Source organism: Sarcophilus harrisii, chromosome 1 (assembly GCF_902635505.1).
Source record: "Sarcophilus harrisii chromosome 1, mSarHar1.11, whole genome shotgun sequence".
Taxonomy (NCBI): Eukaryota; Metazoa; Chordata; class Mammalia; order Dasyuromorphia; family Dasyuridae; genus Sarcophilus; species Sarcophilus harrisii.
In genome coordinates, this window is record NC_045426.1 from 645876697 (window position 1) to 645904087 (window position 27391).

Below are 27391 nucleotides of genomic sequence, written 5' to 3' on the forward strand. Positions count from 1 at the left end.
ACTTTGTTTATTCTGGTAAACATTTCCCAATTATATTTTTATCCTGTTACACTGTAATTTGACCTTTCTGAAAGTGGTTAGAGTGCTAGACTCAGTCAAGTTCTCAATTCAGATCCAACCTCAGACACTTATAGGTTTTATGTATGATTCTTAGCAAGTCACTTAGCCTTTCTGGGCCTCAGTTTCTTCAATTCTATGAGGAAGAGGGTTTGATACAGCAACCCTTAAGTTCTCTTCCACCTCTCAATCTATGATCCTAAATATGTACAAAATAAAAACAGAATAATCGGTGGGGTAGGAATGTACTAGCAGATGAAAGAATTAGGAAAGACAAGATATAGAAGGTGCCACTTGAGCTGAACTTTGAAAGAAACTAGATAATCCTAGAAATGAAGGTGATGACAGGAATGCATTTTAGTCATGAGGATAGCCTGTGCAAAGTCCTGGAGACAGAATAGGCAGAACAGTGTTCTGTGTAAGTAATAGCAAAGCCAAGTTGGCTAGATTCCAGAATTCACAAAAGAAAGTAAGTACATATAATTAGAGTGGAAAGGTAAGTGAGAGAAAAGTTGCAAAGGACTTCAAATCTCAAACAGAGGAGTTTGTATTTGATCCTAGAAGTCATAGCAAGTCAGTGCAGATTAGCAAATAGAGTAATTTGGGATTTAGGAAAAATACTTTGGCAGCTGTCTAGAGGTCAGATTGGGAAAGAGGAAATATTTCAGACCAGGACATCAAATAGAATGATATTAAAGTCATTCAGGTACAAGGTAATAAGGCATGAACAAAATGGCATTTCTCAATTCTGAACAGGAAAGCTAGAATACTTTAATTACATGAAAAGGCCATTAAGCCTGTGTCCAAACAAGAATATCTATAGAACTGACCAACCTTATAACTCTGAGGGAGTCAGGAAAAAAAACTTACACTAAGGGTACTTCCCTAGCTTAAAGAGCCTTGTAATACTCCATCTGAAGAGACCATAAAAGCAAACAGTTTGGTAACAGTTATATCTCTGAAATTAGAAAAAAAAAAATTTCCATATTTCTTTAAAAAAATGCAAGACAAATAAAATGAGAAAAGTATATACATTGATTTGCACTCAGTTCATTAATTCTCTCTGGAAGTGAATAGTATGTTTTAATTTTGTGTTTTTTCAGATTGTCTTGGATCATTGTACTGATCAGAGCAGCCAAGTTTTTCGCAGTTGATCATCATTACAATATTGCTCTTGCTATACAGTAATCTGGTTCTTCTCACTTTACTTTGCATCAGTTCATATAGGTCTTGCCGTGTTTTTTCTAAAACTATCATTTCTTATAGCATAGTACTATTCCATCACAATCATGTACCACAGCTTGTGCATCCATTCCCCAGTTGATAAGCAGTACTCTTGTTTTCTAATTCTTTGACACCACAGAAAGAACTGCTGTAAATTTTTTATACATATAGGTGCTTTTCCTTTCTCTTTGATATCCTTGGGATACCAAAATCATCAATTAATTGATGCTATTCTTCTAGAGAACAAAACTGTGAGGCCCTTTCTGGACTACACGTAGGATTTTCTTGGGCTTTCTGAAGTCAAAGCTTCTCTGCACATTGTTCTCTTCCAATTTGCCTCCTGCAAGGGTTAAAATTGAGTTCAGAACAATAATTGTATATCCTAAGGACAAACCATCAGGCCCCCAGTTCCTTTTCCACAAGCAGGATGTCCAATGTCTAACTATACCTGATGTAATCATGCATGGACCTGAGAGGAAAGACATCCTGAAAGGTAAGTGAATGAGAACTTTTCTTGAACATGCATTTTCTGAGCATCTGCTATTTGTTTGGCTATACACTGCCCGCTATTGTTGCCTCTCTAATCAGACGAGGTAGAAAGGGCCAGTTATTTTTGGGAAAGAATATAACCAATAATTCCCCATGGAGTATTATTTGCTATTTGAATAAGCTTATTCAAACCCTCTTATAGAATCCATAGAACTTAATCCTTTAACATCAGAGACTGTTTGGAACTAAATAGAATCCAGGAGTTAGTGTTGCTTAATCTGCTGTTCATAGAATGAAACTTGGAAAGGTACTCCAAGGCATCTTGTCCAACTCATGCTTAAACAGGAATCTCTTACAACATATATGACAAGTGATAATCAGCCTTTGTCAGGCAATCCATTGCACTTTTGAAGAATTCTAATTACTAGAAACTTCTTCCTCCATCAAGCTGAAAGTTGCTTTTCAGCAATTCTTTGCTTCTTGTCCTACCCCCGCCCTCAGGGTCAAACAAAACACATTTTACTACTCATCTGCATTCCACCATCCTGATAATCCTTCTTGGGATATTCTCCAGTTGATAAATACTTGTCAAATGAAGGAATCAATATGCTTCATAAATGTTGTGCCCCAAATGGAGCACAGTACTCCAGATGTGATATGATGATGGTAGATTTTAGTGGCACATTAACATTTCACCTCCCTTTACCCAGTAGAATATAAACTTCCTGAAGAAAGGTCATGTTTATTCCTTTTTATCCTTGTGTACCTGATACCAGTGAAATTTAGGTTCTTCCTAGACTGCTGTTGTCCCCTTCTTATGTTTAATATAGAACCTCACATATATCAGGCATAGGCTATAAATCCCTCTTGAATTAATAGCTAATAAAAGCTAACAGTTATATTATAACTGTTATAATGTATAACAAAGTACAAGTACTTTACAAATATACACTTTTTTATCTCTTTCTGGATTACTATCATCTTATGTTGTTTCATAGAATTTTGTTTTTAATTACCTGCAGTACATTTAGAAATCCATTTTTTCGTATCATTTATTATGATAGCTTTAGGAAAGTGATTAGGACTGTCAACTCCAATCTTATCACTTTGAAGACATTTTCTTAGAACTACACAGTACTAGGTCACCTAGTAGTAGAAGACTAGAAATTAAAAGAGCCAAACCATTTGGATCTATTTAGCAAATTGCTTTTTATCCCTGCTGAATTGACTTGTCATTCTGTTTACATTGACTCTTTCCTTCCTGACTCAGATACAGAAGAAAAACCTTTTGAAGTCTTTTCCTTCTCCTGAGAGTTGGCCACTAAACTTTCATCTCAAATCCCCACCCTTTTGAGCAAACTGTTCCTTTGGCAACAACCCCTAAATCTTACCTTTACTAACTATAATATCTCAATCTTTAAATTTTTAACTTTTGTTTTAGGCTCTTTTCCTCACTTAAATGAATTTAACTTCTTTGTTGATCCATGAGTACTTCCTAAACAAGTTTCTACCTGGTAAGCTTTTGAAGATAGAAACCCTGGATGTGGATCTCCAGCTGCCTTTTCCTTTTCTAGCTATCTCCTTCCAACTAAGGGCAAAAAGCAGAGGACCTGTAAGGCTGAGGGAGTTGTAGATTCCCTGGGAAGTTACACAGTTCTTGTTTTATCAGAAAATAGTATATTTAATAAGTTACTTCTATAGATGTAGCTTCTTTGTGTAATGTCTCCCAATCTCCCTCCCCCCTCAAAAAAAACCTTGAAGGTTGGGTATCTTGAACATAATTCAGTAAATATTTACTAAGCGCTATCATATGCAAGACACTAGAGTACTTTGTTCTCACTTTTATATTGTCTTCTTTGGCTAGAATATAGAGGGGAGGATAGATTTAGTCCCAAAACTTAGGATGAAAGCTTAGATTGAGTCATATGAGCTAGAGTCAGGAATATAAGCAACTTAAATGACTTTACTAAACTTTAAGATATGCAGTCATTGCATCATAAATTAGTAACAAAAATATGTAACATCCTTTTTTTCCTCTGTTTTTGCCTATTCTGACCTTGAAAGAATTTTTATCTGTTCTTGCCTTGTTTTGTAAAAAACAAGCCCATGTCTCTCTAATTTGACTTACAGTTTTCTTGATTATTAATTCATGGAACTTCCTGGTATATTATTGGCTCAAAATTTTTTTATCCATGGACAAGTCTGATTCAATAAATATTATTAAACATCTGTTATGTGATATCATGGTAGGCCAGATGATGCAAAGAGAAATCTCAATGCCTGCCCTAAAGAAGTTTACAGTCTAGTAGAAAGGAAGATATATAAGTAATTGAAATATATCTTATAACAATGATGGCAAACTTAAATTGACTTGCAAAACCTCAAATTAACATTATTTGGAGTTTTTTAATATTTATTTTTATTTTCCTAATTATATTTTAGTCTAGTGTGAGCCTGCCTTAAAATGGTTAAGAGTTTAACACTTATGGCTTAAAGTTATATCTAATAGGCATGAGAAATCCAAAGAGGGAGGGAGCAGTTCTTAATGGAACAATAAGGAAAGATTCCATGGATGAGATATCATCTGAGCCAGAAGCTTTCATTGAACAGAGAATATTCCAGGCATGCTATGATTAATGACATGTGTAAATGTATAGAGGCCAGAAAGACAAACTAAGATCAGGAAGCAGTAAACAGTCTAATTTAGAGAACCATGATAGGAAACTATCAGAGTAAATTGTATATAGAGTATACAGTGTATATAGAGCACTGTTAGGTGCTGAAAGAGAAAAAATTTGGGTAAGACTTGGGCATTGCCCTCAAGAAGCTAATTTGTTTTAAAATAAAAGTATAGAGCCATAATATACAATCTTATATATTTAATGCATTAGAGATGTACAAAGCAAAATATAATGTAGAATTTGATGAGAAATGTAGCAAGAAATCAAGGAAAGTTTTCTGGAGCAGATAGAATTTCAGTTGGATTTTAAAAGATAGGTAGGATTTAGGAGATGAAGATGGAGGAAGGGCAACTTATTTTCCCCTAGTTTCTGTGAAGCTGCTTATTCCTGATTCTCCAACCTGAGTGACTGGAATACTCTTAACCTACCTCCAGAAATTGGCTTCTTGTGAATAGTGGGTAAGTTGATGCAACTAAACTAAACATAGAGAAGGCAAAGTAACAATGGAAATCTGATACATTCCTTTTGGGTTTCTGTGAATAATTAAGATAGGTGTTAGTGCAGCATTCTTGTCTCCTCTCCCATTGGGCAGCCTACATTTTTTCTCTCATTTTTATACTATCTTAAAATTTAGGGAAATTCTTTTCAAAAAAACTTCCATTGAGATCCTTCCTGATTTTACTTCTGACCTAGATGGCTGCTCTGTTCCTTCCCTCTCCATCCAGACTCCAAAATCTTGTGTTCTGCTTCGAATCATTCTTTTTTATTTAATTCCATTAGTATAGTCCATCTTAAAATCATTTTAAAAGATCGTTCTGCAAGATTGCCATTGTGTTTAAAAGGAAGAGTTCTACTATTGTAAAATGTTTGAGAACCTTTGACCCAAAGAATAAAGTCTCTTTGGCATGACATTTAAGACCCCCTATTTTGTGCCCATCCTTCCCCTTCCTTACCTCTTTAATCATTGCTTCTCTAATACTCACTAAGCTCCAATGGCTCCAGAATCAAATATAAAGTCCTCTGCTTGGCTTGTAAAGTCCTTTTACAACCTGAAATCTCCCTTTCTTTTCAGTCTTCTTATACCTTATACTTTACTTCTCTCTATAACTGCTGTGATCTAGCTACACTGGTTTTCTTGCTAATCCTCAAATGTGACATTCCATCAACCTCTTTACTGATTGTCCCCCTGTCTAGAATTTTCTCCCTCTTGACCTCGTTTCCTACAAAACTCAGCTCAATTCCCACCTTCTGCAGGAGACTTTTCCCAGTCTCTCTCAGAACTCCCTCTGAAATTGCCTTATATATATATATATCTATATATATATCTTATTGGCACATAGTTATTTTCATGTTGTCTTGTATCCCCAGTGCTTAGCACAGTGGAACACACTTAGCTCTTAATCGATTCTGTTGAATGATTGTGAAACCCGAAATGTTCACTCTAGTCCTGATGATGTATTATAATTCCACATACATCTGGATACCTCCCACAAAAAAAGTAATATTCATTTATAAAAGGCATAATCCGTCACATACAGAGTTGGCATTCATGATGATTTGATACCAGCTTAACCTAAATGGCCCTGTGACTCCCCAAGAGTTCTGGTTGGGAGGGTGGTGGAATCCTGGCATGAGATATCAGGGGAATTCTGGGCAGGCATTTCTCAATCATGACTGCTTTTTTCCCCCCCCAGCTCTGCCTGCCCTCCAGGTTCCTGCACATCTTCTGAGGGGACCCCAGGAGACCAGGTAATGGCAGCTGAGCTCCTGCCAGCCTGGTCCCAGGTGAGCCTTTCCACCAGAGATTCCATAATTTCTCGGTGCCCAGTGACCCCTCATTTCCTACCTATCTCAGGAACTTGTTTGTCCAATAGCTGTTCTTTCCAGGCACCTTACCCCTGATTCTCATCCAGAGATGAGAAGAACCATATAGTTTGCTCCCTGGTTTCTGTCATTCCCCATTTCCCACATTTTGCTTTCCGTTCCATTCCCCTCAGCCTCATGGAACCAGGAGTGAAAGTCTAGTCATACCTAAAACTGGAGTTGCTGCATTATTCACAGGTAATCAGCTTTACTTTGAAGACCTCCAGGGACAGGGAACTCACTTATCTACTCAGGTAACCCCTTCCATTTGTGGTTCTCTCTAGTTGTATTGTGCTAGGAAGTTTCTCCCTCTAACACTTGGTCCCAGTTCATAGAACTTGTTCTTATAGAACCAGACCTCTTCTTTTATGTTTTCAGTGATGTATAGTTACTTCCATCTTTTCATTTGTGCAGAGTATCTGTAACCCCCGTAGGATATCATGTCCATCACTGTCCTCTGTGCTTCTGCTCAACTAATGTGTTTCTGTACCCTCTAGGGTACAGCTATGAAGGGACTCCAACCCTGACAGAGACCTCCAGAAAGCGGCTGACTCAAAAAAATTCTCTCCTTTGTGCCAGCTCTGTGATCTCCACTAGAAATTTGTCATCCTTTTTTTTCCCTGTGTTCTCTCCCATGGCTGTATTGCCTTTATCCTTATCCACATGATCTTCACCACCTCCCCAGAGGGGTTTTCACACAGCTGGGCATCTTTCTGATTCAACCAGCCTTCTATCTGCTTTATTCTTCTGAACATGTTGTTCCCATCCATTGTTATATTCAAGTCATGAGTCACACCCCATCAAGTCTCAGGAGACACCTATGAGATCATATTTGCCTGTTTACATCACAGTGTAAATCACTTTGTTCATTCCCCATCTTGTGATCATTGGTGTGTGATCACCTTTAACTATTAGTCTCATTTCTATGCCTCTTCCTTCTTTTTCAGTCCTCTGGAGTTTTGGATACCTCCCCTGAAATTCCTTTCCCTTAATTATATCTGTTGTACCCTATAGTTTCTGACTTAAGTTGTATCTGGATAATTTTATTCAGAATCATTTTTTAATTTTAAAATTATTATAAATTTAATAACTAACAGGAAAGATAAACATAAAATAAGGGCTCTTACCTAAAGCTGTTAGGAAATTTAAATTAAGACAGCCAAATATTCTTTTGTAATATTCTCCTTTCTAAAACTGAAGTTCTACTAATGGAGGCTTTTTTTCCTTTTTTTTTTTTTTAATACAGAGCTGTAGTCACTGTATAGAGTTATGATTTCTGTCCTTGCTTTACATTACTTAACTTGTCTTTCCACATTTTCTCTTGTTGTTTTTTTTTTTTCTCATCCTTTTTTATAGTATTTTACAATATTGTTCTGAAGGGTTTGGAATTTCAGGTCTATCATTTCATCTGGGGGGAAATTCAATACAGAAATTTTCCATTAATAAAGATTGACAATTTATCTGTAACTTTTTAAGTCCTGGAAAATTGCTTTACAAACCTAGAAGTTACATGCTTTGCCCATAGCTACAGCCAGTATTGTTCAGGCTCAACACTTAAGTTTTCCCAATTCCCAAGGCCAGCCTTCTATCCATTATGCCATGTTTCTTCTAATATATTACAGTAGTGTACTATAATTTTTTGAGCCATTTTCCATGTATGTCTAAGTTTTTTATTTTCCACTATTGTAAATAAATATAGCGAGCTAATATTTTTAAATAGATAAGCACTTTTTTTTATCCCAAGAAGTCCTGTTTTTTTTTTGTTTGTTTGTTTGTTTTGGGCAGTGGATTGGTAGGTCAGAAAATATGATTAATTTTGTGACTTTTGCTCATTGTCAGATTGTTTTTATAAAATGTTTGTAACAATTTATAATCCCACCAACTATGAGCATCTGCCAATATTACATCTTCATTTTTTGTTGTTCTTATTGCCATTTTAGTGGATCAAAAGTATATTAGGATCGATTATTAGTGTAATTGATTATTTTTTCATGTGGTCATTAACATTTCATATTTCTTTCTTTGAAAATCATCTGTACATGTCCTTGGACCATTGATCCATAGGGAATTAGAGATTCTCAGGTAGGATCTTATATAGGTCATGATATTATAGATAGGTTTTTTTTTTTTTTTAAACAGCTTCTGAATATCAGGCCTTTTTCTAACATATTTATTACAAATATTTTTCTGAATCATTTTCTTTCTTCTAATTTAAGAGGCCTTGCTGTTTGTTGCCATAAATCTTTTTATCTTTGTGTAGCATAGGTATAGACACAGACTCATCCACACCAGCAGTTTAGTTTGTGGAGTTTGGAAATAGTATCTCTTAAACCTAAAATACTTTGCCAGGTGATCATAAAAAAGGATTCATCATAGGTTCACAGCAAAACAGATGTAAAGCTTTTCTTTCCTCATTTCTTCCTCTCAAACTAGAAAAAGCAGTAGAGGGCCACCAGACAGCCCAGGAGATGTCCCAATTCTTAGGCTATAAATGGTGGTAGACAGTAACAAGTCTCAGCTAGCTCCCTGTAAGTCAGCCTAAGAATCAGCTATGTCATCTCACAGCTTTCTATGCTTCCATACTGGTCCTTCTGGTCCCTCCCGCTCTCAGCTTTCTCTACTGCTTCTCTGATTTCTTCTAAATCAATTCCCTGACAGTTCTCAGGGAACCGCCTAGTGGTCAGTGACTGTGCTTTACATTGAGGTAAAAGTGCTTTTCTTTCAGTGTCTAAACAGCTATTTGAGTTAATATTTCTCTGTTATAAACTTAAGAACTCCAAATCACATGTAAGTAAACTATCAGACTACATTTTCCTGCAGCGATTATTCTTATAGTCATTTCTCTCTCTTTAAACAGGTCTTCTCCATACATTCATCTATGGAACAAGTCTCTATTTCATCCTAATAATATTATGTGTTTCTCCTTAAAATTTTATCTGAAAGATTGTGTTTCACAAGTTAATTTTATCAGTTTTCCTTGCACAAAAAATTATTTTTAAACATCTAAATTGTATTATCAAAGCTGTAATTTTGTCTTTAATAATTTCATCCATGTATGATGTTCCTCCCCACCACTGTCAGATCAAATATAGTTTCTTTTTTGTCCTTTTTTTTGTTTGTTATTTAGTCTGTTTACATTTAGCTTCTTTAGTTGTTAGGCATATCTTTTAACTTCATTCATTTGTTATTAACTCACCCTGAACAAAAATCAATCTAATCAAAGTTGCTCTGCTTATGCTAATAACTCTATTAATTAATATCTTTAATTTGAACTTCTCCTTTATGAAAAAAAAAGCTTTGCTTTTGGATCACCTTGTTCATTTTTTCTTTCTTGTTTCTCATACTTTTCCACTCTTTTGTGTTCTGAAATATTTTGTAATTTAAGTACTACAGTATATTTTGTACATTAGCTTTAATCATCAGGCACAAACATTTGTAATGAATGTAAAGTTGCAAATCTGTTACATACAGCTTATTTCTTTTAATAGTACCAACATTGCCTTGTTTGTCTGTTTCCACCCAGAAAACTCTCTAGTGTCTTATCTGCAATGCTTTTCTTTGTTCTCTTGTCTTTTTTTTGGAATCACTTTCACTATACCTCCATCTCGCTCCATTCCACCACCACCACTCCCATAAAAGCCCTCCTTATAACAAAGGAAGAGTCACACAAAATGTATTTGTGTAATAATGCTTGTTTCTAGAAATGTTTGTGTCATACCTGTACCTATTGTCCATTACCTCTTGGCCCAGAAGTGGAGCGCTTCATTTTAAGGCTTGTCAATTGTGAATTGGTCAGTTCTTGGGCCTTTCACAATCGTTTTCACAGTATTCTGATTGTTAAATAAATTTTTCTTATGGTTTTTCTCACTTCATCTGCATCAGTACATATAAGTCTTTCTTTGAACTCATCCTTTTTTTTTTAAATTGCAGGTGTAAAATGTAAAGTCATTTACATTTGTATAATGTAAGTTGTAAAGTCATTCTTTAATTTGATGAACACTCACTATTTCAAATTGTTTTCTTTTTTTAAATTTTTTCCAATTATTTATAAAAACAATTTTTCATATTCATTTTTAAAATTTTGATTTCTAAATTCTCTCCCTCCCATTCCCCCTTCCTGAAAAGGCAAGCAGTTTGAATAGACTGCATATATATATGCAGTTATACAAAACATATTTCTGTATTAGCTGTATTACAGAAGAGAACAGACCAAAACAAACAAAACCCCAAGAGAAATAAAGTTTTAAAAATGTTTCTGTCTGAATTCAGACTCCCGTCAGTTCTTTTTCTGAAGGTGAATAGCATTTTTCCTCATTAGTCCTTTGGAACTGTCTTGGATCATTGTATTGCTGAGAATAGCTAGATCATACACAATTGATCATCATACAGTTTTTGTACATTCTACAGTTACAGACTACACTTTCTATCAGTTCATGTAGTCTTTCCAGGTTTTTTCTGTAAGTGTTCTGCTTGTCATTTCTCATAGCATAATAGTATTTCATCACAATGATATAAAACAACTTATTCAGCTATTCCCCAATTGATGGGCATCCCCTCAATTTCCAATTCTTATCTACCACAAAGTTGCTATAAATATTTTTGTACATGTGGGTCTTTTTCCTTTTTCTTTGATTTCTTTGGGATACAGATCTGGTACTGTTGCTAGGTCAAAGGGAATGAACAGTTTTATAGACTTTTGGATGTAATTCCAAATTGCTCTCCAAAATAGTTGGATCGATTCACAACTCCCGTCAACAATGCATCAGTGTCCCAGTTTTTCCATATCCCTCCCACATTTGACTCTAGATAGATTTGACCTCTTTTTAAAACTACCTATTCATTTCCTTTGACTATTTGTCATTTGGGGAATGACTTACATTATAAATTTGACTCACTTCTCTCTATGTTCAAAATATGAGGCTTTTATCAAAGAAACTTGCTATAAAATTTTTCCCCCAGTTTTCTTCTTTCCTTCTCAATTTAGTTACATTGGATATGTTTGCACAAAACCTTTTTAATTTAATGTAATCAACATTATCCATTTTACTTCCCATAATGTTCTCTATCACTTGTTTAGGCACAAATTCTTCCCTTATCCATAGAACTGACAGATAAAATATCCATGTTCCCTTCATTTGCTTATGATATCTCCCTTTGTATATAAATCACGTATACATTTTGATCTAATCTTGGTATATAATGTGAGATGTTAGCTATACCTAGTTTCTGCCAAATTGCTTTCCAATTATTTCTTTGACAAAGAGACTTAATTCAGTTTCAATTGATCAATGATGGATAGAAACAGCTACACCCAAAGAAAAATCACTGGGAAATGAATGTGAACTGTTTGCATTTTTGTTTTTCTTCCTGGGTCATTTTTACCTTCTGAATCCAATTCTCCCTGTGCAACAAGAAAACTGTTTGGATCTGCACACATACATTGTATCTAGGATATACTACGACATATGTCAACATCATAGGACTACTTGCCATCTAGGGGAAGGGGTGGAGGGAGGGAGGGAAAAATCAGAACAGAAGTGAGTGCAAGGGATAATGTTGTAAAAAATTACCCTGGCATGGGTTCTGTCAATAAAAAGTTATTATAATTCAAAAAAAAAATTGCTTTCCAATTTTCCCAGCAGTTTTGTCACATAGTGAGTTCTTGTTCCAAACACTTAGATCTTTGTGTTTACCAAACATTAAATTTCTATGGTCATTTTCTACTGTGTATTGTGTACCTAATCTATTCCACTGATTGACTTTTTAATTTTTCTCTGATATTCTTGATCTTTTGTTCTTACAGATGAATTTTGTTAGGATTTTTCCTAGCTCTATACAATAATTTTTTGGTGTATAATAATAATAGTTTGATATGGCACTGAATAAATAGATTAATTTAGTCCATTTATTTTCTTAGGAAAAAGTAATGTTACAGATATTTTTGTATCTTTGTCTCATTTCCTTCTTTCTCTTGAGTTCTTTGAGGAATATTCTTAGTAATGGTAGTAACTTGAACAAAGGACACGTGCAATTTAATGACCTTTTGAATGTAGTTCAAAATTGCTTTCCAGAACGGTTGGACTAATTCACAGCTCTATGTTAGTTTTTGTCTTAACCTCTCCAACTGTTTCACAGTGGTTTTTAGCCTTTACAAATATTTTTCTTAATATTTTTCATTTATTTGGGTTGCTTTATAGTTCTCTTCTGTATCTTCTATTATGATAGAGAAAGTCAAATCCCAATTTGTTGACACGATCTTATCTAGCTAGCTATTCACCTTTCAGATCTTACTTTTCTCTTCCAAAGCCTTAAAGGGACTAAATGTCACATTATAAAAGAGTTGTCTGAGGAAGCGGAGGATGTTTAACCTGGATAAAAATAAGTGTGGGGAGCAGGGGCTTAGAGATGTTTCAAGACTTGTCATACATTCTATTTGTTCTGGTTAGACCCAAAGGCAGAGCTGAGAGCGAAAGGTAGAAGTTGCAGCAGGGCAGATTTATGTTTGATATAAAGGGAAGTTAAGGAGTTAAAGATTCTTTTGAATCTGGAATGGACATAGTATTAAGGTAAGTTAAAGCTAGATGTTATTGTAGAGACAAGTAGGTTTTATTAAAAGAGATGGATCTTTCTGATTGAAATTCTGTAATTTGTCAGGATTGTGGAAATATGCCTGTCCTCTGCCTCCAGATTACTCAGTGTCATCACCAGAACTTCATAATCCTTAGTGAGTCTTTCCCTCCATCTATCCATTCATTCATTTGTTCTTTCTAAATTAAAATCACTTCACCGGTCAGTTAGGTATCGAGTATTAAGTACCTTTATGTCCGTGAGTGTCCCAGGTGCTTGGGAGCCCTCTACTGCACCAGTGTTCGTCCCTCCCTGCTGTGTGCAGAGCAGAACTCTGTGGGTCCTAAGAAAGGAAAGAAAGATTCTGCCCTTCGTGGAGGTTATGCAGTGATGTGATCAGTGCGTCTGACTTTGTGAGGTTTGTAGGGAGAAGTGGCTCCTTAGTTCCCAGGTTCCTTCTTACTGTCCTTTATTTCCATATAAATTAAAAGACATGTGAGGGACAGCTAAGTGTCGGTGTGACTTAGAGCAGTGGCCTCCGAGTCAGGACACTTACTGTGTGTCCTGGGCAAGTCACTTACCAAAACAAAAGATGTGGGGCATCTAGGTGGCGCAGTGGATAGAGCACCAGCCCTGAAGTCAGGAGGACCTGAGGTCAAATCTGGCCTCAGACACTTAATACTTCCTAGCTGTGTGACCCTGGGCAAGTCGCTTAACCTCAATTGCCTAAGGAAGAAAAACAAGAAGTCCAGATGTGCTATGGCTATATCTTTCTCTGTTCTACCAATATATTGGCCATATATGTATGAGCCTTGTTTTTGATTAAACCATGCTGACTCAAAGAAAATAGTTCTTCCCTTTAATTATAAACTACCTTTTAAATAATACTTCCTGATATTTCTCCAGAAATTGGCATCATGCTTATATCATGGCTTAATGAGTTATCCTTCTAGATTATGCAATTGGAGTTATTTGCCTCTCCACTCCACTATACCACTTTGATGTGGTGTAGTAAAAAATTACTGAACTTTTGGGACAAAGTCAAAATGGCAGAGTAGCAGGAAGAAATACAGCCAATTTCCCTCCTTCCTTCCCAAGGGCCTCTAATTAGATGGAACAAATGCCCCCAACTGTTGTTTTTTGTGGGGAGGGGGGATAGGCAATTGGGGTTAAGTGACTTGCCCAGGGTCCCACAGCTAGTAAGTGTTAAATTTATTTGAGACTGGATTTGAACTCGGGTCCTATAATATTCTCTCTAAAATGTAATGCTCTCCTGTTGGGGTTTTCTTGAGGTCTCTGGAGGCAGCCTTCATTTCAGTTCAGTAATTACCACAAGTGCAGCCAGGGATTAAAGTGCAAATCCTTTATTGTCTCTTTCCAAGTCTTGTCTCCTTTCCTGGAGCCTGGTTAGCTTTCTTATTGTCCAGATCTTTTTATTATTTCCTTCCTGGGACTGAGCAGCTTTCTGGAGGCCTTCCAGAGCTTGGTTTTGATAGAGAAGCAAAGGAGGAGAGCCTGCCACCACTTCTCTGTCTTCCCTCGTTCTGATTCTGGCTGAGCTTGTCCAAGCTTATATAGTCTCTTATCAAAGGTATGAAGCTTGTAGAACTATAGTAAGTACTAAGTACAGGTACTGAACAAGAGAACTGTTAAGTACCCTGCTAAATAACCATTGTCTCTATCAATTCCACTGACTTAGCACCTTGTTTCAAGTTCTGGCCCATAACAAGGTCCTCCTGACTTCAGGGCCAGTGCTCTATTCATTGTACCATCTGGCTGCTCCCTAACTGATTTTTAATTGGGAAATCCAAGATAGGCTAGGGGATTGGTAGGGAAATACAGTCATTTGTCCATGCAAGATCAACATAGGGAGACAGTCAGAGATCTGTAGGCATGAGGGATTGAGTTTGACTATGAGTGTGCTATGAAACATTCCTGCACCTCATCTAGGTCCCAGACCCACACTCGGATACAACATTTTGTGGGACGTAGGAACAGATAAACCCTGGCAACTTGTCATCCACTACACAGTTCCAGGTCACAGAATAGTTTGGATTAAGGAAGGGACCTGAGCTCATGATGAGGAGTTTTTGCAGATCCTATTCCTTAAAACAAGCAAGAAGAAATTCAAGAGCAACAAGAAGGTGGCTCTGATCTCAAAGGCAGAGTATGGGCTCATTCTCAGTTTGTATCTCCATTTGAAACCTTCAAAAGAATAACCAGGATATAAATCTCAGACTAAATGGAAGCCTGCATTTTTGCCACTCTGAACTAGCAGAATTTTTCACTCAGCTGATAGCAGATGAGTCCAGCAGCAGTCTGTTGTAGCACAAATCCAAACCTAGGTCAGGAACTTTCAATATCAGACCTTACCTTAGATCACTCCATGAGCACTGAAAGCATGCACATCCCTAGCTTGAGATATTCTTATTTGGGAATAACCAAACATTCCTAAGAAAACAGCCAGAGTTCCAGCCCAGACCTTACACACAGAAGCATGCAGAGCCTTTAGAAATAGATAGAATCCACTGGTCACTATCTGGAAAAAAAAAAAAAAAATCCAAAATGAAAACTCCCTGGAACATCATAGCCAGAATTCAGAGCTTTCAGATCAAAGGGGGAAGGGGGAAAAAGGAACTGCAAGCAGCTAAAAGGAAAAAATTTTAGCAGTGTGATCCTGGGGAATTTAACAGCCACCAAATATAAAGAAACAGAGTTTGGAATATAATAATAAGGAAGACAAAGGATATAGGTATATACTTGAGAATAACTTGGAGATTGGGGGGAAGAGGGTCCTTTGTAAGCCTTTATATAGTGCTTACTATGTGCCAGGCACTGTACTAAACACCATGGTTTGTTGTTTTTGTTTTAACTAATCTCTTTTTTGATCCTCACAACGACACTCAAGAGAGATAATTATCCCCATTTTACATTAAGGAAATTGAGGCAAACAGGTTAAATTATTTGCCTGTGTCTGAGTTTTGAATGTAGGTCGTCCTGATTCCAGGCCTATAGCTCACTTTAGCCTCTGTACTATAAGTTGTCTCAGCAAAACTGAGTATAATTCCACAGGGAGAGAATGGATTATTAATGAAATTAAAAAATATATTTTCCTGAGCATTTCTGATTAAAAGACCACGCTACACAGAAACTTTGAAGTTCAAGCACAAAAGTTAAAAGTAATATAAAATGGTAAACACAAACTAAGATGATAAAGAACCAAACAAGGGTAAATTGCTTGCATTTAGGAGGTGATACACGTGTCCTCTCTCAACCTTAACATCTATCATCACATAGAATAACTTATTCGACAGATGGTCTGCAAATTGTTCTGTCATGTCTTGATGATCTTAAAAGAACATTTTCAATAAAGGTGGATTGAGGTACATACCTCATACAAAATCAGTTTAACAATGACGTATATAATTATTAACAAAGTGGATAAGACAGGCCACCTTATCAAAACCACTGACTGATGAGAAGAGGGAGGTCTTGATAATCATGGAACACTACTAAGAAAAACAGACTAGCATTCAGGTGAGTCTAATCACATCCCTCTCTGACAGTTAAGAAATGTTCATTGTTTTATGGGAGAACCAAATTTGTAATCTTTGCTAGATCAAAACTACCAGAGTTGCTATCTCCTCAAAAGAGATAAATTTCACAAGGACTATCAAGGACAGAGAATATCTTGTGATGCTTGGAAATATCCCAGGAGCTACCAGTATGAAAAATAACCACTCCTCTTAATTATGTTTTTAAACTAACTCAAGGGAAAACTAAATTCTTCACTTCAACTCAAGAATATAGCAAAGAAAAGGCTTTAGGTAGATATAGATCAGTTATAAAATCAGTACAGTATAAACTCAATTACATTATAAAATTCATGTAGAAGAAACTAGAGGTAATGTTAATTTTGATATTTTCAAGAAAGAAAGGGTGAAACAAATGCATGGGGGAGAGGAATTGAGAAAAAGGTTAGGAAAAGTTACATAATTGAAGTGTACAAGAAGTCTCTATAAATAAGGAAGAAGCCATAATGGGGAGTAGCTAAACCCTTGAACATTACTTACCCAAAATAGTCATAGGAGGGAAGAAAACACGGGATTTCATATTCCACTCAACAAGAAAATAGGGAAAGGAGAGAAGGAAGAATTAGAGGGAGGGATTAGTCTAAGCAAAATAAATTTAAAGATATACAAAAACATATAACTCTTTTTAAAGTGGCAAAGAATGGGAGTTTGACAGCAGTGCCATCAATTAATAACACTATTGTGCTGTAAGAAGTAATGAAGGAAATGGTTTCACAGAAACTTGAGGTGACTTTTATGTATTGATGGAGAGTGAAGTGAACAGGGCCAAGAGAACAATTTATAAAATATCAATATGGTAAAAGAGAACAACTTTGAAAAAATTAGGAACTCTTATCATTATAATGACCAAGGACAATTCCAGAGGACTTATAATGAAACATACTACCAACTTTATCTGATAGAAAGATGAAGGACTCAATGCAGAATGGGATAGAGAGATAGAAAAAATACGTACATGGGTTTTTTTTAAGACATGGCCAATGCAAAAATTTGTTTAGCTTGACTATGCATGTTTGTGTCCCAGGGTTTTGATTTAGTTTTGATTCTCATTTCAGGAGTTTGGAAAGGTGGATTTTTACTGATTAAAAAAAAATTAATTTAAAAATATTAGAATTAGGAAATCTAAATTCTAATATCAGTTCTGATTATTATTGGCTGTATGACTATGGGCAAAGTGACAACCTCTTCAAGGCCTCAATTTAAAGTGTTTCATAAATGTGAATTCTTCATTGTTGCTCAAAGGTTATTATAGATTACAGTTCACCCATCATTGAAATATGTTCTTTGATTACTCTTATTTGGAAGATGCCTTGTACTTGCCCAAGGTAGGTAGGAACTCCCTTAATTTCTCATCGCTGATCTGTCATATGGGTTTCAACTCTTTGTTGATCATTTTTGTACTATCCTTTCGAGTCATTTTCCTTGGTAGGGAAAAAAGAGGCAAAACCAGAAAGAAATAGTTCTGTCTTCTTGCATTTGTCCATTATTATCATCATCCCATCCTGAACATCAGTCATGTCTCATCTTTGATATTCCTGTGGAGCCAATATAGCTTTAAAATTTTTTATTGTTTTTAGTATTTATACCTACCCTTAGCTCATTCTAAATTCTAGTACACCTCACTCTGTTCTTATGAGACCAAATTACCTTTTTTGTAGTCATACTGTTAACTGCCTTTGCTTCCAACTTTTAGATACATCTTTTCAAAAAATTAGATTTGATCAGTATATTCCCTGGTTATCTACATGACTCTTTAGACTCTTGTCTTTCATGATGAAATCATTTGTCATCAGAATTTAGTTCATTTTTCTTTGCACTTTTTAAAGTCTGTATCTACTCCTTTGATTTCCCTGGGCCCTATCTTCCAACTATGTTTGAGATTCATATATCCCTAGCTTCAATGAACATCCAAACATTTTTACCGTTACATTATATTCTGCATTTCTTATACATACAGGTAATAAATACACACATACTGAAGGTATATATGAATATTTACAAACAGTACATACCTTGTACCATGTGGTATGTTTTTCCCTAACTCTTTTCTGCAATTCCTCTGAATATGTCACCTCCCCTATCACCAGGGCCAAGGACTGGGACTGCAACATGAATGTATTGTTTCAGGTGTTGGTGACTTTAACAGATGTGACTGTAAATTTCACTCATGAGGAATGGAGTCTTCTAAATCCTGCACAAAGGGGCCTTTACAAGGACGTGATGCTGGAGAATTATGAGAACGTAGCCTCACTGGGTAAGGTCTCTTCCCCAACCAAATTCGAGGTTCTTAGCTTCCACTTTTATGGATGAACCTAGACTAGAGAAGCCTCATTTGATTTTGTTTTAGTTTCTGGCATCAGAAATTCCTAATTACATCTGAATTCAGACAGGATATTTGTCTTCTTCCAGCCCAAGACCGGTCATGTTAGGTAGGAAATGGGTGGCTTCCTTAATTCTCCCTTACCTTGCACCTTTTCTTCTAAATTTTCGTTAGGCACTCCAGGCCCGGGATCCAAAGGTCTATTCTGGGCATTTGCCTAGAGGGGTCCAGCCTGTTATAGCGTCCTTGGATGGTATCTTTCTCATCCCTTCTGTCCCTTGCAGGGGCTGAGGCTGAGCTTGGGACAGCTCTTTATACCAGACAAACCACCAGGCCCTGTTTCCTTCCTCACAAACAGGGTTTCCAGTGTGTGAACCTGCTGTAATCTCCTGTTTGGAGCAAGAGGAAGAGGCATGGGTCTTGGACATGCAAGAAGCTAAAGAGAGAGAGATCATGAGAGGAGACTGCTCAGGTGAGTGAAAAAAACTTTGTCATTAATTTATTTTGATTGCAGAAGGTAATGTAAAAATACATTTAATTTTGTATTAAAATACCAAAAAAAATTTTTTAATTTTTTATTTACAAAACGTATGTATGGGTAATTTTTCCAACATTGACTCTTGTGAAACTTTTTGTTCCAAATTTTCCCCTCTTTCCCCCCCACTCCCTCCCCTAGCTGTCAGGTAGTCCAATACATGATAAATCCAATATGTGTATACATATTTATAGAGTTATCTTGCTGCACAAGACAAATCAGATCAAGAAGGAAGAAAAACTGGGAAAGAAAACGAAATGCAAGCAAATAACGAAAGAGTGAGAATACTATGTTGTGTTCCACACTCTGTTTCTACAGTCCTCTCTCTGGGTGTAGATGGCTCTCTTCATCACTGAACAAATGGAACTGGTTTGAGCCATCTCGTTGTTGAAGAGAGCCACGTCCATCAAAATTAATCATCATATAGTCTTCTTGTTGCTGTGTATAATGATCTCCTGATTCTGCTCATTTCATTCAACATCAGTTCATGTAGGTCTCTCCAAGTTTCTCTGAAATCATCCTCTCATCATTTCTTATAGAATAATAATATTCCACAGCATTTATATACCATAATTTATTCAGCCATCAATCGGAGATGGGCATCCACTCAGTTTCCAGTTTCTTGTCACTACAAAAAGGGCTGCCACAAACATCGCAGCACATGTGGGTCCCTTTCCCTCCTTTAAGATCTCTTTGGGATATAAGCCTAGTAGAAACACTGATGAATCAAAGGGTATGCACAATTTGAATATAGTTCCAAATTGTCTCCAGAATGGTTGGATCCATTCATAGTTCTACCAACAATGTATCAGTGTCCCAGTTTTCCCACATCTCTTCCAACATTGGTCATAATCTTTTCCTGTCATGTTAGCCAATCTGACAGGTAAAACACAAAAAGTTTGATTACATGCCTGACAATTAATGTATGTTGGTCATCTAAGGACCTAACTTTACTATCTGTATTCAGAAAGTCTTATGATAAGAAAGTGGAATTTTGGAGAAACATCATAAGGTCAGTGAACTTGGTTCTAATTCCTGGGAAAATTTTAAGAACTGATCATTAAAGAGATTGTTAGTCAACATCTAAAAAGGAAGCAGTGATTACAAGGAGCCATGATAGCTTAATCAAGAACAGAACATGTGAGGCTTAACTTTATCCTTCATTGGCCCAGGGTCAAAATAGTACGAATATGGCATTAAAGTTGAACATTAATGGAGGTTTTGACACTATTCTCTTGGTATATCCTAAATTGATGTTTTGATCATTTAAATAACATTAACCTTGTAATCAATCAAAAAACCTTCAAGTTTTTTTTTTTATATAAATTATTCATACCATTTCCCTTCATTTTTAATTTAGAAAATTAATTTAATCCAAGTTCAGGACTTTCCCTTTAGGTCTTATTAAAATTTCATGTTATCTTACTTAGCATATAGCTCTAAGTGTTTAATAGTGGAGAGTTCAGTTCTCTTTTCTGAATTGGAATCTAAGCACTAACATTTTGTCAGGTCTTCATCTCTGGGGACTAGAATTTTATTTTCTGTGGAATAACACTAATAGTCATTTACATCATACAGTTGTTTTGAGAAAAATGCTTTGTAAATAAATTTTAAAGTACTATGTAAATGTGAGTTATTATTATTCACTTTATCAGTTTTAACAAATTTAAATAAACATACCTTCTAGATCTTTGTCCACACCATATATTTTAAAATGTGTAACATAACTGAGGACAGAAGTATATAGCACTCCAATTGTAAATTTTTATTGATCCATTAATTAACACTTTGAATTAGGATCTTAAATGGTTTCATAACCAGCTGACTAGCAGCTGACCACATGTATATCATTAGACTACATGTATTTAAAAACCTTTGCTGAAATGTCTATAATACCTACTGATTTGCTGATCTAGTAATTATTAAAAAAAAGAAATAGTATTAATCTAGCATAACATAGAATTAGACTTCGTGATTTGAAAAGAATACTTCAGAGGCCAACTACCTAACTTAATGAATTTCATTTTAAATGATTATCTTTAAAAAGAAATGCCTCCAATTATAACCTTAAATCAATAAATCCTGTATCAGCACACCTCTTAGATTGGCTAAAATGATAGAAAAAGATAATGACAAATATTGGAGAGGATGTGGGAAAACTGGGACACTGTTACATTGTTGGTGGAACTGTGAACAGATCAACCATTCTGGAGAGCAATTTGGAATAATGCTCAAAAGTTATCAAGCTGTGCATACTCTTTGATCCAGCAGTATTTCTACTAGGATTATATTCCAAAGAGATCTTAAAGGAGAGAAAAGGACCTACATGTGCAAAAATGTTGTGGCAAGAAAGTGGAAACTGAGTGGATGCCCATCGGTTGGAGAATGGCTGAATAAATTAGTGTATGAACCTTATGGATTATTATTGTTCTGTAAGAAACAACCAGCAGGATGATTTTAGAGAGATCTGGAGAGACTTAACATGAACCGATGCTAAGTAAAATGAGCAGAATGAGGAGATAGTTGTACATGACAACAACAAGACTATATGATGATCAGTTCTGATGCACATGGCTCTCTTCAACAATGAGATGATTCAAACCAGTGCCACTTGTTCAGTGATGAAGGGAGCCATCTACACCCAGAGAAAAGGCCACAGGAGCTGAGTGGGGAAAACAACATAGCCATTTTCATTCATAGCATTTTCATTCTCTTTGTTGTTGTTTGCTTGCATTTTGTTTTTCTTCTCAGTTTTTTGTCTTCTTTCTTGATCTGATTTTTCTTGTACAGCAAGATAACTGTATAAATATGTATACATATATTGGATTTAACATATTTTAACATATATTTTTTTTAATCCTGTAGCAATATATTTTCTGGATAGACCTAATTTTTTCTTTCCTGAAGTGATTGGGGTTAAGTGACTTGACCAGGGTCACACAATTAGGAAATGTTAAGTGTCTGAGGCCAGAATTGAATTCAGGGCTGGTGCTTCATCCACTGTACCACCTCACTGCCTCATAGACCTAATTTTTTTTTTTTTAATTCTACCTTATAATTTGTGCCCAAATCTACTTTCCTATTCCATTGGTCCTACTTCTCACTCAGATAATCTTTACCCGTGTAACTACAAATACTTGTAGCTATTATTCCTTTCAAGATTTCACTAAAATGATCCCAGTTCCTATGGCTGTTCTTTATATAACATGATTTGGAATCATCTCACTATACTCAATCTATGTAAAACAGTCATGTGCCCACATTTTAATATAGCCTTCCGCATATGGCCTAGGGACTTTATCTGTAAACGAGAACATATGCCTTTTAACATCTGTTGGCCTCAATTGCCTTTTCAACAATAAGGGGGGTTGAACAAGTTGATAATCTAAATGCCTACTTATCTTATTATTCCTCCTTCCATATTTATTGTTTTTAATATTCCTGCTTATTATTAGTTCTCAACTTAGGTTAGTCTTCCCTCTGGTCATTCTTACCTACTCCAATGGGACTATACTTTGCCTCATAATCTCTGAATTAATTTTTATTTATTCTTAATTAATCATTCATTTGATTAATTTTGTTTATTAATGCTAGTGACACTCATGGGAAAATCTGTATCCTGGAGATTGTCCTTTTTCCATCCCCTCTATTCCTTTGCCTAGAGGTAGAGAACAAGAAAAATTTGTGGTTTTTTATTCCTTATTTTAGGTTGTGAGACTGGGACTGAGAATAAGGAGCTGTTGATAAAGCAGGAAATTTCTGAAGAAGTGGAATCTCAGAATATGATACTGGAAAGATTCATGGGGGAAGTTCCCCATGGACCCATATATAGAGAAGCCTATGAATCTGATGACAGGTCAAAAGATGATTTACAGTCTTCTGCAGGTAAATTCCTTTCTCAGACGAGACATTTGAGATCAATGACAGTAATAGATCAAAATCCTTCTGAAGGAGATAAAGACCAGAAATATAATGAATTTGGAAGAAACCTCAATCTAAATTCTAACCCTGTTAGAATTTCTTCAAGAGAGAAATCTCAGCAGTGTGATAATACAGGCCAAAAATCTAAACAGAATTCAGATCCAATCATACAACAGAAAAACCATACAGAAGGGAAATCCTATAAATCTAAAATATACAGAAAGTCCTTAAGGCAGAGTTCAACCTATGTTAAACGTCAGAGAAAGCGCACAGAAAAAGTCTATAAATGTAATGAATGTGGGAAAGCCTTCAAACAGAGTTCAAGCCTCATTAGACACCAGAGGATTCACACAGGAGAAAAACCTTATGAATGTAATGAATGTGGGAAAACATTCATTGCTTCCTCAAATCTTATTCAGCATCAGAGGGTTCATACTGGAGAAAAACCATATGAGTGTAATGATTGTGGTAAAGCCTTCAGCCAGGGATCAAGTCTAATTCGCCATCAGAGAATTCACACTGGAGAAAAACCATATGAGTGTAGTGAATGTGGGAAAGCTTTCAATGTCTCCTCAAACCTAATTCAACATCAGAAAATTCACACTGGAGAGAAACCCTATTCATGTAAGGAATGTGGGAAAACTTTCATTCTAAATTCTTACCTTATTAATCATCAGAGAGTTCACAGTGGAGACAAATCTTTTGAGTGTAATGAATGTGGGAAAGCCTTCAGTGATCGCACATCTCTTATTTATCACCAGAGAATTCATACTGGGGAGAAACCTTATGAGTGTAACAAATGTGGAAAAGCCTTCAGTCTGAGTTCAGGCCTCATTAAACATTTAAGAATTCATACAGGAGAAAAACCTTATGAGTGTTATGAATGTGGGAAAATCTTCAGGGCATATTCAAATCTTATTCAACACCAGAGAATTCACACGGGAGAGAAACCTTATGAATGTAAAGAATGTGGAAAGACTTTCATTCTAAGCTCATACCTCATCAGACATCAGAAAATTCATATCTCATGAATGTAATAAATGTGGAGAAAAGCTAGTACAAAGGCATCTAGTATTCAAGATCAGAGAATTCGTGCTGGAAACAAAATGCAGGGATTAATGATTGTGGTACAGTCTTTGTCCAACACTCCAGCTTTATTCAATGTCACAGGAGAGAAATATCACTTGTGACAACTTTTTCAAGTCATAATTTTAGTTTGTCAAATTATTTTTAAAGGTGGTATTCTTGCCTCTGAAAACACTGTTCTTGTCATTGATTTATGCCTCTACCAGTGGCAATATAGTGAGCTGTTACCTGAACTTAAAAACAAGGTGAATAGTTTACCTGACCTTCAAAAAATACTACTCTGCTCAAGCTGCTACTCATTTCTGCACCTAGGGCAGTATATTGCACATAGTAGGCATTTAATAAATATGTTAACTTCCAACTATCTTATATCAGAAATATATGTATTAACACAGTTAAATTAAGTAACTTTAAGGAAATATTGCATTTTAATTTGGCAGGAATTTAAAGAACACTTTATAAAAAAAATTTTTTTATTTTATGGATCTGACAAAACATCAACACACATGGACATTTCCTTATTAAAAAAAAAAAAGAAAAAGAAGATTGTACATGATACTATGAATCTCTCATGCAGACAGCTGTGGGTTTTTTTAAGTACATATTAAATTTTACATGTTATTTCTAATACTATCCTGTCTGTGTCCCCTTCTGAACTTATATTTTCTTATATGTAATTTTTAAGTGTTTCATTAACTCTTCCTAATTTTTGGTATCTCACCCCTCTCCTTCCCTTCCCCTCCCCCCCCCCGTTTCCATAATGCTCTCCCTTCAAAAAAAAAAGTAAAAAAAATAAGCTTCCTTGAAACAGATAGATGTAGTCAGACAAAACAAATCCATACATTCACCATGCATGTCTTATTCTGTGCCTCTACTCCATTGCCTTTCTGCCAAGAAGTAGATAGTATAATTCATTATCACTCTTGTAATCATTATTAGTCATTGTATTAGTTACAGTTCTTAGAGTCTTTCACAATTGTTTTACTTTATAACATCATAAAGTTATTATATTAATGGCTTTTCTGATTCTGTTCACTTCATTAGTTCACAAAAGCCCTCTCAGGTTTCTCTGACACTTTCATGGCACAGTTGTATTACAACCATTATAATCATAAATCATAATTTGTTCAGCCGTCTTCCAGTTGATTGGCACCCCTTAGTTTCTGGTACTTTGTTAATATAAAAAGTTCCTATAGAATTTTTTGGTTTATATGAATTCTTTTCCTATTTCTTTGATCTACATTGGATATAAGCTTAGTAGTGGTATCACTGGGTCAGAGAATTTGGAGGCCATAGTTTAGTGACCTTTTTTACTGTAGTTCCAAATTACTTTTCAGAATGGCTTGAATGACTTACCAACACATCAATGGTTCATTAGTGTGCCTTTCCAACCACAAACACTCCCAACATTTATCATCTTTCTTTTCCATCATTGTCAATCTAATAACATTTTCCCTTAGGATTATTGATAGTGTGCTAGAGGAACTTTTTAAAACAACTAGATTCTTAGATATACAATTTAGCACCTCTTTTCCTTCTCTCCTTATTTTCATTTTTAGTCCTGTTCTTCCTTTGCCCCTAAATTCAGCTTTAAAGACATACTACTAGATCCCTAACTTTTAAGTTAGTATTCTAATGAAAGTAGCTTTTTGTATGCTTAAATGCTCTAATTGTGGCAAAAGTACTTTTTTGTTTCAAGAGATGTGGCTCACTTCTTTGAAATAGTTTGTTTTGAAGCCCTTGCTGGTAATGACAAAGATGTCATAGTTATTTTTCTTTGTTGCAATAGCCTTGGTCGGCTTTCCATTTCTATTTCCATTTCCATTTTCATTTGACATCATAGCCAAGCAGTTTATCTGAGCTGCCACTTTTGATTTCTTTCCATAGTATTTTCAGCCATCAAAGGATGTCAAGACAGAAAGGAAAACTTTTTTTTTTTTTTAAAAAGATTCCCTCTCTTCCTTTCTCCCCTAAGGAAAAAAAAAGAAAGATATAACATAATCTTGATGGTGGGAATATAGACTCTCATAACCTTAAACAGTACAGTAGATGGTCTTTCCTATTTTCCTTATTTTTAAAAGATTACTGTGCTCCTACTTCCTGCCTTCTAACTGGGTGTAGTTTAATTTACATTCCAGGTAGATACTGATGCTTGTGCAGCTATGTATTTTATATCTTTGTTATTTGTTCTATGTAGATGAAGTGCCTGGCACTTATTGGTTAATTATGAGATTGATGTGGATTTTTGTGCTAAAATTGTTCTCATTCATTAAAAACTTGTTTTTCAAATAGACTCCATTTTGTTTTCCACATTCATTACTTTTAATTTCACCTAGAAATACTTAATGAAAATTTATTTACAACAACAACAAATATTTAGTATAAACCTCCTGTGTGTACATTGAACTGTACTAGGTAATTTCACCATTCCCAAGACTCATGGCCACAAGCTGCCTTTGAGAGGTCTTATGGAGGCAAGCTAGATTACATCCAAATTCTCCTTTACTTCCAAAGATTACCAAAACTAGACAAAATTATGACTTCTGAATGAATGGAAGAACAAAGTACAAAACCCATCTTATGTTCAAAATCCATCAAGGTATAAGGACTGTTTTAAAAAATATAAGTATCTAAAAGTATATATTAGAAAGTGTCCCTACATATAAAAATAAAGCAAGGATTGTAAAGGACTGAAACTCTGAATAGGTGCACTGAAATCAGACAACCGAGCACTTAAGGCTAATTACCTATTGGACAATAACTCTGTTAGCATATGCTTGGAAAAATGGCCCTTCTCACTATTCTGTGCTGGCTTAATCTTTTGGTGTATACAAATAATCGGAGATAGATTAGGGGGTGGAGTGAAATAAGTCAGAATCACTTTGGAGGAGGATGAGGAGAAGGGAAGTTGGTGGAGAGCTTGTGGCAGTTTTGTCCATCTCCTTCACTTCTCCCCCTAAAGACCAAGGACTTTTGCTTATCCTGACTCTGGCTGATTCTTAGGCTTCCAGGGAGCTAACCTGAACATCACAAAGGATGTCCACTCTGTCCTCTA

The 27391-nt window shown here is 35.6% G+C and overlaps 1 protein-coding gene across 1 annotated transcript in view; it reads left to right on the forward strand.

The window, feature by feature from the left end:
* LOC105749399 (zinc finger protein 383) overlaps positions 1–26629 on the forward strand; it is a 28938-nt gene extending 2309 nt beyond the window's left edge. Inside the window, exons 3-7 of the mRNA XM_031947713.1 lie at positions 6146–6200; positions 6449–6568; positions 18602–18728; positions 19153–19266; positions 23038–26629. Of these exons, the coding sequence (XP_031803573.1) occupies positions 6146–6200; positions 6449–6568; positions 18602–18728; positions 19153–19266; positions 23038–24281 (1660 nt within the window). The 3' untranslated portion in view covers positions 24282–26629. The remainder of the gene's footprint in view (positions 1–6145; positions 6201–6448; positions 6569–18601; positions 18729–19152; positions 19267–23037) is intronic.
* Positions 26630–27391: the final 762 nt, after the last annotated feature.